Source organism: Vanacampus margaritifer, chromosome 8 (genome assembly GCF_051991255.1).
Source record: "Vanacampus margaritifer isolate UIUO_Vmar chromosome 8, RoL_Vmar_1.0, whole genome shotgun sequence".
In the NCBI taxonomy this organism is placed as follows: domain Eukaryota; kingdom Metazoa; phylum Chordata; class Actinopteri; order Syngnathiformes; family Syngnathidae; genus Vanacampus; species Vanacampus margaritifer.
The window spans coordinates 23,155,493-23,169,023 of NC_135439.1; the positions used below are offsets into that span (position 1 = coordinate 23,155,493).

The following is a 13,531-nucleotide window of genomic DNA, read 5'->3' on the forward strand; positions in this document are numbered from 1 at the left end:
GCCACAAGATGGTGGTGTTGTGCGAAGCTACAAAATGGCCAGTCTGGGGAGGACCACAACTATGAAAAGCAGAAAAGCAAAAATGCTCAATTGTGTCCTCTAAATAGATCTTATAGCCAATATAGAACAACATTTTAAACAGTCTTCAAATATACTTTGAGGATGTAATAGGAATACGGTTAACTTAATTTATTTTCATGATAAATATTAAAGTAAAGAAAGTTAATCTGCAGAGGTTTTTCATTGGCAGCTTTCATAACATGTAAAATACACAAAAGTTCAATATTTATGTTTTTGATGCCTTCAGGACCAGCCTACAAACAAGTGAGTTAAAATACCCAAAGTCGACCCCCAGTGCAGTCAAGGGGGCATTTGGCCTCTCCTCCCCCCCACTCGATCCCACTCTTGTCATTTGCATTGCAAAAGTTTCTCCTCTCACTCCCCTTTGCAGGTATTTTTCATTGATACTTATCGGTCCTATGATCTGACCTTACATTCCTCTCTCTCTCTCTCTCTCTCTCTCTCTCTCTCTCTCTCTCTCTCTCTCTCTCTCTCTCTCTCTCTCTCTCTCTCTCTCTCTCTCTCTCTCTCTCTCTCTCTCTCTCTCTCTCTCTCTCTCTCTCTCTCTCTCTCTCTCTCTCTCTCTCTCTCTCTCTCTCTCTCTCTCTCTCTCTCTCTCTCTCAAAGGCGCGTCTGTGCTTCTGGAACGTAGATTTCAATGCTGTCTGCGCTCTCGGTGGCAGAGTTCTGGCGGAAAGAGGCGGCCTTCTTTGCGGCCAAGAGACGCCTGCGGGCCTCTTGCCTCTGCTTCTCCGCTGAAGCCGAAGAAGAGGTGGAAGGGGAGTCGGTGCTCCTCTCACAGCCCAGCGACGGGCGTCCTTTAGCGGCTTTCCTTGACGCTGGAGTGGGTGCCTTCTCCTCGTCCTAGATTTGAGCGACGACACGTGACAGAAAAGGAGGGAGAGTGATGAGAAAAAAGACACAAAGGCAAAAACAAACTCTTCTTCGTCTTTGGGAGCTTCTACCAGATTTGCCAGAAAGGAATTGGACTGATCATTTTTTTATATATGTTAGGAAGACATAAGTGACCAACAGAAAAAAAAAGAGACGATACAAGTCTAGACAATTGGCAAAAACAGGAGAGAACCAGTCAGTGACGATTGTTAGACGCAAATGGTAACGAACTGATATGGACATGAGATCTCAAGCACAACAACACAATGCATAAACAATGCAAGGCAACATAAAAGAGAGGCAAAACGAAAGGAAAGGGCAGTTAAAGAAATCCAGATTCTTCTGAAATATTCTTAATTGACTAATTATTTTTAATTGACTTATATTTTTATCCTAATAACAAATCTACAGAATATTCCAACAAGCGCCACAAGCCTGGGGAATCTCACTTTGATATATAGCGGGCAAGGGCATTTATTTATTCAGCTACAGTATCATGTGCAAGGGGTAAGGCATTTATTGTGAGGAACACACGTCACATTTTGTATACTGTAGCCACCCAGTGTTGTTTTTTTCTTTAAGGGGAAGTCAACCGTGGAATTTGCAAGCAAAATCCAGCTGTTTTAATCCATATCAGGGGGCGGGGACTTGCTGTTGCTGAGCTGTGATTGGTTGTTACCTGACACCTGAGCAACTGTGATGTAATTTTCACTTAACAGCAAGTGGCAAAATGGCTGCCTTCTGATATTGATGAAAACTGCTGGATTTTTGCTGCTTAACTCATATTCCACTACCACAGTATTAACCAGAATACCATATTTAGACTAGCGGGGCTGCATCGAACATATTATTGTCAAGAAATTTAATTTGGGTTGACTTTCTTTTTAAGGAGGAAAAAAAAGAGGCATCTATTTAGAGTGCGGTGTTTACCAGAAATTATTTATCCGAACTACATACGATTAAGTGGGGCACAGTGGGGAGGCCACAATATTGTATGTGCACTTTAATTTACTAACTTTCTTCCTCAACCTACTGTCAAAGTAAATTACTTGTTGTCAAGTACAGTAGTAGTAGTAGTAGTTCACCTGCCTGTGAAAAGTGAGGGAACACTGTACTGTAGTAGTCTGTTGGTATTGGCAAAGGATTGAACTTAAAATGTTTACTTCCTCTACTCTTTTTTTGGGGGGGACTGGAAGTACACCAGTCTTTCAGTTTGGGATGACAATGAGAATGAGCTATACGATTCTAGGTATGGTATGGGGCTGATAACCCGCTTTATTTCAAGGTATTGGTACTTGCAACGGGGGTGGGGGCGAGGTGGTGGGGATGATACAACTCCGCCCTCTTGTGGCTGTTTTACGATCAGGAACAAGACATTAGAACAGAGTTGGTCATCGAGGGCCGGAGTCCTGCAGGTGTTGCATGTTGCCCTTCTCTAACACAGCTGATATATGATCAGCTCATCAGAAAGCTCTGCATAAGCCTGATAACGATCATGTTAATCGGAACCAGCTCGTGTTGGAAGTGAGAAACCTCCAAAACTTGCAAGACTACGGCCCTCGAGGACCGAGATTGCCCACTTCTGCATTAGAAGAACAAAAAATTGCCATTAATTTCATGCAATTTTAAGGAAAAATGCTATAATTGAGATACATCAGTCTTTTATTTTTTATTATTTGCCATTGTTTTTTTGGGGGGGATTTTATGTATCAGTAAGTACTAGAGGTATTGTACGAAAGAGGATTAGGGCCAGTGAAGAGAGAAAATAAAGGTTGGCAGGATTCTGACTTTATTCCCAGATAAAGTCAGAATCCTGCCAACCTTTTTTTTTCTCTCTTCACTGGCCCTAATCCTCTTCCGTAGTATTGGTACTTTGTATTGGTGAATACCCAAGAGTTGAATACTCACATTGGCAACAATTATTTTAACATTATTTTAACCTTCTTTGTAATTTTTTTGGTACTGCATGTCCAAAATTAACACACAATCGATCAATCAAATTAGTGAAATTAGTGGTGTAGCGTAGGCTTAGCATGCTCGTTCCTAACAAAACCACACACCAGACGAAGCAGATTGTTACAAACGGCAACATAGACACAAGCACAAATATTTGACAGAAGGAGCAAGAGCAAGAGTGCACCCCTTTCACCTGAGTCAGTACATCTCAGCCATTCTCTACGACAACCACAACACATGCATGCATGCTCAAAGCAGGGCTACAAAAATCAAGACACACCAACGACTGCCCTCTTTGAGATAAATTGCTACATGCATGCCAAAAGGGATCTCACTGGCCCTTTCTGTTGGATCGATATAGTAAATCCCACATAGTGATGTGGAATCAAAGAGGAGTTAAAAAAAAACGTGGGCGAAATGGCGGTGGTGGTGGGAGGAGAGAGGCCGGTTTCGGCGGCTTTCCTACCCCAGCCAGGGCACTGGGCAGCAGGGGTGGGAAGTACCTTCCGCTCAGGGGGCGACTGGTCAGCCGCAGGCGGCACAGGCTGCCAGTCATTAGACTTGAGATGGTAGAGCTCATCAAATTTGAGGCTGATGTCCTCGATGGAGAGCTGCAGCAGGTCCCAGAAACCAGCCAGGTCCTGCGGTGTGGGCCGCGGATTGGCGTTCACATTCTGGCCAAAAGAGGGAGACCGAAATGGAATGAATAAAAAATAAGGAGGAGTTGCATGAAGTAGATATGCAATGTGTAGCAGGTTAGTGTTAAAAAAAAGTAGCATATTTATTTACTTGTGCTTAGCTGTCATTTCACTTTTACGGTTACTCTATATGTAAATATGTGTGCACTTTTTTTTTTTTGCATTCTTGTGTGTAGCTGCTATCCACCGTTGTAAAGAAAAATCCAATTGTGGGGTGAATCAAGGCATCATATTTTATATTCTATCCCTATTTTGTCTGTTCAAGGTAAAATAAAACAATAACAGATGTTTATTTATTTACATTATATGCAAATATAGATGAATACACCCCATGTTGATTTACAGACTCAGACAAGGCACTTACATTATTGCCACTAGAGGGAGCCATGCTATAGCTTGCTGAAAATGGATCCCAGCATTTTTCCTTCCTTCCTTCCTCCCTAACCCACTTCCTCCCTCCCTCCCTCCTTCCTTCCTCACAGCTCTCGTGAGCTTAATGTGGGTTAAGGGTTTGTATGAAATGGTTTAGGTTATTATGGTTGAAGATATCCATTAAATCATGCTCATCTGGTCTGCTGGGTTACATACAGTATTTCACCCATCCATTGTCTATACTGTGTAGTCATCCCTCCCTATCAAAGTACACTTCGTATTTTGGACTGTGGAAGTGAAACCACAGAAGCACTGAGGATGGAAATGCAACGTACAGAAGCTTACCTTCTTGCTGTGATGTTGACGGTTAATGCGGGATGCTATTAGGTTTAAGTGTTTTGTGTTGCAGTTGGCTTCATTTTCCACAATGCAGGACACGGCAATTGAAAAGAATGGCTTAATGGCTTATTATAAGCTCCTTTTATTTGGCGTTGGTGGACCACCAATAACCCCGCCCACAGAGTGAAATCATTTTATAGCAGCCTGCATGAAACGACCTAACATTCAAATTTTACTTGGGCCCAGTGATGTATTTTATTTTTATTTTTTGTGTATGCTAGTAAAATTGAAATCGTACATCTGGGTCCATATTAATGTTAAATATTGGGCCGAAATGTCAATACAAGTCTTATTAAAGACTGTCTAAGTACATTTTACAAGGTTTTCATTTGGCAGAACTTTGCTTGCTTTATTTTTATTTTTGGAGTACTGCCAATCTACAAACTAAGGCAAGTTTACATCTGTGCATGGGATGAAAATTATTTATCTGATTTCTGACTTCCTTGTGAAAATAAATGGCTAGTGATAGAGAAACCCACCAAGTTTTGTTCACACAGTCCCCGGAACTGCTGGAACTTCTGGGACATTAAGAGCTGGGCACTTCCCACTGCGCTGCAGACCTTACCCAACACTACACAGCCAAACATATAGAAGACAAACACATACATGTAAGTGTACATTTGAGATGCTTCATGAATTACACACTGTAGACACAATAAACATTGAAAGTCCAGTAACCATCATCAGAGCTGGTTTGTAAATACTGAGGTGTGTATGTGCAATGCACTGCTCAAGTGACCCCTTTGATGCATGGAGTGGGGAGAATTTAATCGTATTTGGGCAATGTTTATCCTCTTTGAAGTAATCTAAGCTTATATACAGTAGATACTCAAGCCACTGGCCAATGTTGGGTGTTGTGTCAACTCAAAACTAGGACAAACAAGACTTCTGACCCTGAACTGATAACTGGATCTGGATTACAAAGTTATGATAACAGACTTAACTTCACATTTTAAATGCGTGTACATGCCCACTTTTGGGGAGGGAGGGGGTTTGTCAGGCTGACGCGCTAATTTAATCTGGAGCCTTAATCAGTTCCCGAGTAGATTTGTGTAATTCTGAGGATTACAGACGTGCTTGTATGTGCTAGCCGCAGGTATTACAGCTTCATCCCCTCCATGCTGTGGATGTCTGATAGCACGATTGTACCGTCTAAGGCAGAACCAGAGAACTGAGCTGTGACCCATGAGATGAGGTTCAACAGAAACTGAACTCCCGGTTTTGTTTTATTCATGACCCACTAAACCATAACACCGCCCTCGTGTTGGATAGAGTTGCAGTATAATAGCCAATGTATTTTTTGTTTGAAAATGAACAATAAATGAATGGATTATTATTATTGTTTTATTATTATTATCATATTGTGTCCCAAGGAATTAACACAAAGACACTACATATTTATAGAGCACATAGCGTGCAACTACCATTGTGGAACATTGGAACATTTTCGACGGCAAACGTTATACTCTACGTTCAAATGTACTTTTAGGCTAAATGCTAAAAATATATAATTTTCCCCCATAATGCCACAGGGTATTGATTTGCATTTTTTTTTTAATGATTATGACTTTAGTTCATGATTTCTATTCAGCATTTTTTTCCCATAATGCCATTGGGTGTGCACGTGCAAGTCAATACCCCATTACAATGGGGGAAAAAAAAAATGCTGAACGGAAATCATGCACTGCAATTTTCTTTACATATTGGTTTAATGTATGCCAAAAAAAAGCTTTTTTTAAATTTATTTTTTATTTTTTTACTCGCGCATGCACAAGTCAATATCCCGTGCCATTATGAGAAAACTTAAGGTTCATATTCAAGCTCTATAACGGAAGCGTTGAATTGTCATTGTGGAGTAAATATATTTGACTGGCAAATATGTTCAAACATAGTTAAACAAATATGTTTAAAAATATTTGCAAACATATTTGCCAGTCAAAAACGTTTACTCCACATTGACAGTTCAACACTTCCGTAATAGAACTTGAATATGAACTTTAAACAAACTTTTGATGCAGGCTAACTGGCGTGTGGCATGACTTACATTAGTTGAAGTGTCCATGAAGGTAATTTAAGTTTAAAAAATATTTTCAGAGCTTTGTTCAGCACCAAGAATGGAAGTGTGATGAGGTGAACGTTGAACAGCACAAATGATGTTGTGACCGTAAAGCACCCAAATGGGGCCATGCAAATGAAGGCATGCAACCTCACCCTCCTCTGAGAGATGGTTATCGTTGGTATCCTGATCCATCTGCTGGCACCACCCTTCCATGCGTCCCGTTTCAGCCTGCAGTAGCTTCAGGAACCAGTGGCCGTCTCTTCGGCACAGTGTGCCCACTCCACTAACACTCTGGGGCGCAACGCTGCTACTCCCATTCCCGCTCTCTAACCAGGGATCTGGGGGCGGTAATGATGAGGGATCCAGGGCCGGGTCGAGACTTTCTGAGAAAGAAGAAGAGCTACTTCGTGTAGTGGAGCGGTTGAGGAACTGCCTGGGAGGTGGAGGGGAGGAAGCATCACCAGTCGTGTCGCCGTTGTCTAAGGAGTCCTGTTCAGGAGGGGAGCTCAACGATTGGCTACCACTACTGACCATGACTTTCTTTTCAGTGGGTTTGGCCTGACTAATGTGGGGAAAGATGGAGATGTCCTGCTTATCTGAGTCAATGTCTTGTTTGGAGGCCATGCTATAAGGGTGGCCGGGCCTGAAACAAACACGGTGACAATAGGAAATTATAGAACAAAAAATATCAGTACACAAATTATTCTGAAATTGTCACTCTTGTGCCTTTAGGCGATCACTTTCTATGAACGATGAGTTCTGAACTGGAACAGCATGCGTTATGTCATCAACCAGGAAAAGCTATCCAGTGATGATTCAGTCAGATGATGAAAATAAGAGAAACAATGAGTGTGAGAACAAGGACAAAAAGTGCGATGGCTTCAGGAAAATGGTCGCATTGTGGGAATTGTTCAAAGAAAAACAGGCACTGGGTAATTTTTTTTTAAAGACAAAACACAAACTAGGCAAGAACAAAGTATCAGATGACAAAGCCAAAGAATACCAGTACTATATGATATTTTGTGCAGCAGCAAGTCAGGATGTAAAAAAAAAAATCTACACAAAGCATGCAAGACGAATGAAATATGGTAGGGCAGAATATGATTGCTCAGGCATTATTAGAAATCTAAACCATATGACATCATCATCTGACATTCAATTAGAAAAATTCAGCTAAATGGTCAAATGCTGTCTGTTCAACACCATATGGACAAAAGTATTAAGACAATATAAATTAATAAATACAGGATTGGATTAGAACCTTTAGTTCCTTCTCACTCTAGATTATTTATTTTTACCAAGACATTTTGGAAAATTCTAAGCATTCGGCATTGCGTGAATTGTTTGGTGGAAACCATTTTTGGTGTGGAAAATGAGAAAAATAGTCCAATAATTGAGCTCACAAATGTTGTTCTTTGGATGACTACAAAAAAAAAAATCCTCACACACCAACACACAATCTTCCCAGATTAATGGAAGATGTTACATCTGTATTTCCTATAGGGGTAAATGCTTGAGCGCCTCCATACTTTAGTCCATGTAATGTAGAAAACTCATGTATTGAGAGGTGAATTTGATCATTCTATAGCAAATAATGATATTGTGGTGTAACTGTTGATCACAAACATAAACAACCCATACGTATGCCAGGAATATGCCTCAAGAACAGACAGATTTGTGTGTGCAGCTATAATATAAATTCCTCACGTTGTTACAAGGACAGGAAGAGGACTTACTGCCACCCGTCCTCCACCTGTACTCCAATGGACTGAAACTTGGCCAGTGGCGGGCTCTCCTCTCGTGGAACTTCTTGTATACAGTCAACCTCAGAACAGAAAATGACATAAAATCATTATTTCAATAATTGTTCTATGATCTCTCAAATAAAAACACTTGCATCGTGGCCCATTACAAGTGATTTCAAGCACACGTTGTGATTGCTTTATTTTTAAAATGTCACGTTCAATTGTTATTCTGGTTGTGTATTGTTACTGTGCCGACACTGAAATGGAGGAAGAGAGTGTTGTTTCAGGACACAGAGAGCAGGAAATGCCAAATATGCATATAATGAACCCTTGCTGTTAGCAGGGGCTAAGGAACAAGCACTGACACAATTTTCCCACGTAAAAATTACAATTACTACTTTCCCAGACTGACACCAGTACATATGGAGGATCATAAATGTCTAAATAAATAAATAAAGTAAAAGTAAAAACATATAAAAATATGATTCAAAAATTAAATACAAAAAAATAAATATAAATGGAAATAAAAGCAACAACAAAAATATATACTGTAAATATATTAGTAAATATAAATAAATACCGGTACAAAAATAAAAAATGAGACTCAAAAAATAAAAATATAAAAATAAATTCAAAAATAAATATAGAAATAGATGTAAATGTCAATTTAAAAAAAGACTCTGCTCTTCAACACTGAAGCCAAATAAAAATAATGCAAATGGCAATGTTTATGAACAATGTCTGGGTCTATCAGTATTACCACTATTTCTGATATTAAGATGTGACAAAATCTTCGTTTTTTTCTGGCTAACAAGATAAAGCTAAAAGTTTAACCGATTACGTATAATGTCAGTGGCTGTGTTTTGATAATGACCCAGCTAGGAAGCTATGATTATTTTTTAGTGTATGAATATGCTGCCCCAACCATTCTGTTTGCACAGATGCCAGCATGCAGTCAATCAAAGCTACTTCTTGATCCATCTCTAGATAGTGGCACATGGTGTGACATCAAAAATGCTTCAAAGTGGCTGTGAAATCCAACAAATGAGAATCCTTGATACACTGGTTACTGTTCTAAGAGAATTCACTGCAATCACCTTTGGGAAAGTGAAGAAATTATGCTTTCTAAATCTCTTCCAATTTTGAGTTTGAAATGTTAAAGGAGTACAATGTAATCCATATTGACAGTTATTTGAAATAGTCAGATCAAATAACAACATGTATCATTCAATAAACAAGATTGTGCATCATTTGAAATGTTTTATTTGATGTCCAGAAGAGACGTTTCTGCATCCACCCAAAAACGAGAACAGTATTCTTCTCACAAACAGAACAAAAGTTATTGATGGAGCTGTATGAGGAATTCAAGACACACCAAAAAAGGCAATACTGCTGCTATCAATAAGATGAGGGAAATATCATTGGCAAAAAAACAACCCAACAGACTAAATGTATAAGTTATAATTGTTTTATGTTAGATGTGTATGTCACATTAATAGTGTTATTAATTATTGATTTAATGTAAAGCACTTTGAATTGACCTACATATTCATTCTTCACTGTTACATCTCAACAGTAGCCAAAAGCGATCATGGCAACAAGTTGGCAAGTAGCCTATAACAATATTTACAAAAAATAAGACTAAATACGTGTTGAGCTGTAAATATATGTTGCCCATTATTGTAACCACCAGAAAAAAAGACTAAGGCCACTGCCACAGGTGGGGCAGGGGACCTCCGCCTGCTACATTCACATCAGCAGAAGATCTGCGAAATAAAACAGTCTTTTCCTTAATCCGGCTTGATGGAATACCCCCCAGGTGTCATCTCCTGTCTCTTGGCTGCTTGCTGATGGAGTGGGTCATCCTTTTCACTGATGCTTCAGCAGTGTCTCCAGCAGTAGTCTCCACCTTTTGAGCAATATTTTGAAATTCATGAGATTCTCATTTAATTAAAAATAAATAAACTAACATTTGACCTAGTTACTTTTGTTAAAGTAGCTAGGTGACAGTGACACTGCTCACATATTAGTGATACAGATAGAGTAGCATTTCAAAAGCAGAATAGCCAATATTTAAATAAGAGTAATGTTACATAGAAAAATTTACCTCAAGTAGAAATTAAAAGTGCAGAAAAAATACTTGTACAAATATTTGAGTACTGTGAGTGATGAGTAAACTAAGAGTGTAAGAGCCTTTTTTTTTAACTGTTTGCAAAGCATACATTGCAAAAATACTGACATTTATCAAGAAATGGTAATATTTAAAATAAAATGATTAAATACAGAGGATAAAGGGTTGAAGTTAAAATACCTGTAGCGGCTTAAAGATTCACTCGCAGTAAAAACGTTTTGTTTTCATTTTATTATGATAGTAAGAGTACAGATACTTGAATATAATGTTACTCAAATACAAGTAGCTGAGTACTGTCCACTTTTGGTTATAGGTTTAGGTTATCTTGTAAATTATCCAAAAGGGTTCTGTAGCTCTATAGTAATTTTCACATCTAAGCACTAAGCAGCAGTTTATGAGGTATTTTTAGATTTTTTTTTTTTACAGGTACAAGCTATTTATTGATCGTATGTTTACACTGGTAGGCTTCAAATCTTGAAATAAAAATTGTGACTTCAATGTGTTCAGTTTTCGTGACAATTAACAACATGAGATGAGCTAGCTAGCACCGGATTACGAGCTATGATCGTACAATAAATCTTACCTTCATACTAAAACTTCTTTCTTTCTGCCCACTTTGAATGCTCTGCATGTCAACCAACGTTTAAGCTGTTCCACACAGTGATTGTATATTGAACCATGTTGAAATTTTCACACCTGGGACGTCCTCTTCTTCCAAAATGACGCGTAAACTGGTGTGGCTACTCTGTTTGTTTTGGAATTTCGGATTTGTGCATATTAATGATAAAAAAGTGGCGTCATTTGAGTTCAACCCACTGTCGTTCGCTCAACCAATGAGGTTGAGCTTTAGCCCGCCCAAATCCTCCAGAGACCGCCCTCTTCTTCTACGAGTACAAATCACGGTGCTCCACAAGTACAAATCAGTTTTGCACCATTTGTAGCGAGATATTTGGTGGAAAAGTCACGTGACTGGACAGCAACAGAAAAAACACTTGTGATTCCTAGTGGCGACTTCTTTGACTACAAGTTGTCATTTCTACAGGTACAAATCACAACTTTTACAGATACAAATTTACACTTTTGTACAGGTACAAATGTTTTTTTGTACAGGTACACATTTTTTTTTTTTTACAGGTACAAATCACGACTTTTACAGATACAAATTTAGACTTTTTCTACAGGTACAATTTTTTTTTTACAAGTTAGTTTTGCACCATATTTACCTCGATAGGTCCTAATCATGTCTTGGGTTGGAATCCGCCGTTGCACAAACAACTGCCTTTTGATGGCTTGCATGGAAAGCTCGAGCAATCTTGTCCACCTTCATCACAACTTGTGACTTAAGTTGCTCGGCAACTACACAAGTTCTCAATAGGCAGATAGCTCAACCCAAGACACATTTAGGACCGCCCCCTCATTTGAATAACATTTCATGACTCATTTCAGGCTGACAGAGTCTGCAGCATGAAATAAATAAATGTGAGAGCAGAGCATTTTTATTTATTGATTTACATTTTTTTAATATATATTTATTTTTGTATTTATTTCTACATTTATTTATTTTTTGAATCCCGTTTTTTATTTTTGTTTTTATTTTTACTTGTATTTATTTATTTTCATTTATATTTATTTTTTTATATTTAATTTTTTAATTATATATTTTTTTTATCCATTTTTATTTTCACTTTTATTTACTTATTTTAGCATTTTTGGTCCTCCATAGTATGAATACTCAACTCTTGAGTAGCAACCAATACCATGCACTAGTACATTTGATACATTCAATTTCCCCCCACAAAAAACAATGAAATAATTTTAAAGAAAGACTTATATATATTCCAACACAGCATTTTCCCTAAATTTGCATGATATTAATGGGAATTTTCTACTTTTCTAGTTTCTACTACTTTCCTATACAACATTTCATGACGTTTTTTGACAGAGATACTCATTTTGCCCATTTAAAAAAATATTGTAATACATATAATATTTCAAAAAGGACTTCTCTTTATTTTGGCACTTATTGTAACTTACTTTAAGCAGCTAGCGGTTGGCATTTAACTTCCCCCATTGCCATTAGTGATTCTGTATCATCTTGGGACGTTTACCAACTTCAATTCTTTGCTGTCAACCCAAAAAGGCCTGCCTGTCATACCTCTAGCGGAATCTGCTGCTGTCCGCTGTCAGAGCAGCTATCAGTTAGTGACCAAAATTAGAGCCCACCTCTAACATGGCACCTTGGAAACAACAGGATTTAGGTGGCATCTTAAGGTGTTGCACAAAGCGGTATTTTTTTTTCCCAGCAGATAGTTGTTAGGTTCTACAGAAAAATTGGTGAGTTTAATAAAACAGATACAGTCTACCCAGCACAATTTGTGTCATAAAGTGTCACACAGAGACATTCAAGTACACAACTTGGAATGAATATTAATATAGGTTGAAGCTTGGCATGCTGAGATGCCCAAAAATGTAATCTACCTGGATGCCGATTGAAGAGAGTTTCCGTCGGGGCACTGGGACAACAAGAGCCTCGTCAGCAGAGTTACTCAGTCCCGACTTCATCGACTCATGCAGCACTAAACTTGAGTCGCTTGTTTCCGTGGAAGCGTTGGCTGTGGTGGGGATGAGCGGCTCTCTGGGGATGGCGATGGGCGTGGGGATGATGTGCGGAGGGCGAGGTATTCCCCGGGCCAGGCTGTTGGCGCGAGTGCTGTCAAGGCTGTCGGATGAGTTGCTGTGTGCGTGGCTAGACTGGCTGTTGACCTCTGACCTTTGGTCCTGATGCTCCAGGTAATTGTCTTGGGCAGATTCGGTGCTACTCTGCACCGTCACAGAGATGAAGGGTTTGGAGGTGGTGCGTGGTGGCACGGGCGGCGGAGCGGCCTTCTTAGAAGTGGTGATGCAGGAGACTGCAAGGGAAACAAAAGTCAATCGCATTACAACAAGACACATCAGACAGTTCATCGCATTTGACGAATGTGCGACACTTTCAAATGCAGTTATTATAAAAGGAAGAAATAAACAAGCAGCTCAAAGGGAGATTAGGCAATAAATATCCAAATAGAAAACATTTGAAAGACTGCAACAGTGATTAATGCTGAATACTAGAAAACTGTGAAGTCTTTCAAAATACTGACTAGAAAAAGTACATTGCCAGAGTTCCTAACTTCCTACTAATAAATTTTCCAAATGTCCCCAAACATAAATCTGACACAAC

At 39.0% G+C, this 13,531-nt stretch overlaps 1 protein-coding gene across 7 annotated transcripts in view; it reads right to left on the minus strand.

The window, feature by feature from the left end:
- Positions 1 to 545: 545 nt before the first annotated feature.
- The window catches only part of dlgap4b (discs, large (Drosophila) homolog-associated protein 4b), a 140,211-nt gene continuing 127,225 nt past the window's right edge, over positions 546 to 13,531 (minus strand). For 3 of the 7 annotated variants that reach the window (XM_077573081.1, XM_077573082.1, XM_077573084.1), the window contains 6 exons: positions 12,793 to 13,223; positions 8,175 to 8,263; positions 6,591 to 7,081; positions 4,859 to 4,950; positions 3,414 to 3,584; positions 547 to 924 (listed from right to left, as the gene is read on the minus strand). In XM_077573081.1, coding sequence (XP_077429207.1) covers positions 682 to 924; positions 3,414 to 3,584; positions 4,859 to 4,950; positions 6,591 to 7,081; positions 8,175 to 8,263; positions 12,793 to 13,223 — 1,517 coding nt within the window. In that variant the 3' untranslated portion in view covers positions 547 to 681. Of the gene's footprint in view, positions 925 to 3,376; positions 3,585 to 4,858; positions 4,951 to 6,590; positions 7,082 to 8,174; positions 8,264 to 12,792; positions 13,224 to 13,531 lie in introns of all 7 variants that reach the window. The other 4 variants (XM_077573078.1, XM_077573079.1, XM_077573085.1 and 1 more) reach the window with 3 other exon arrangements.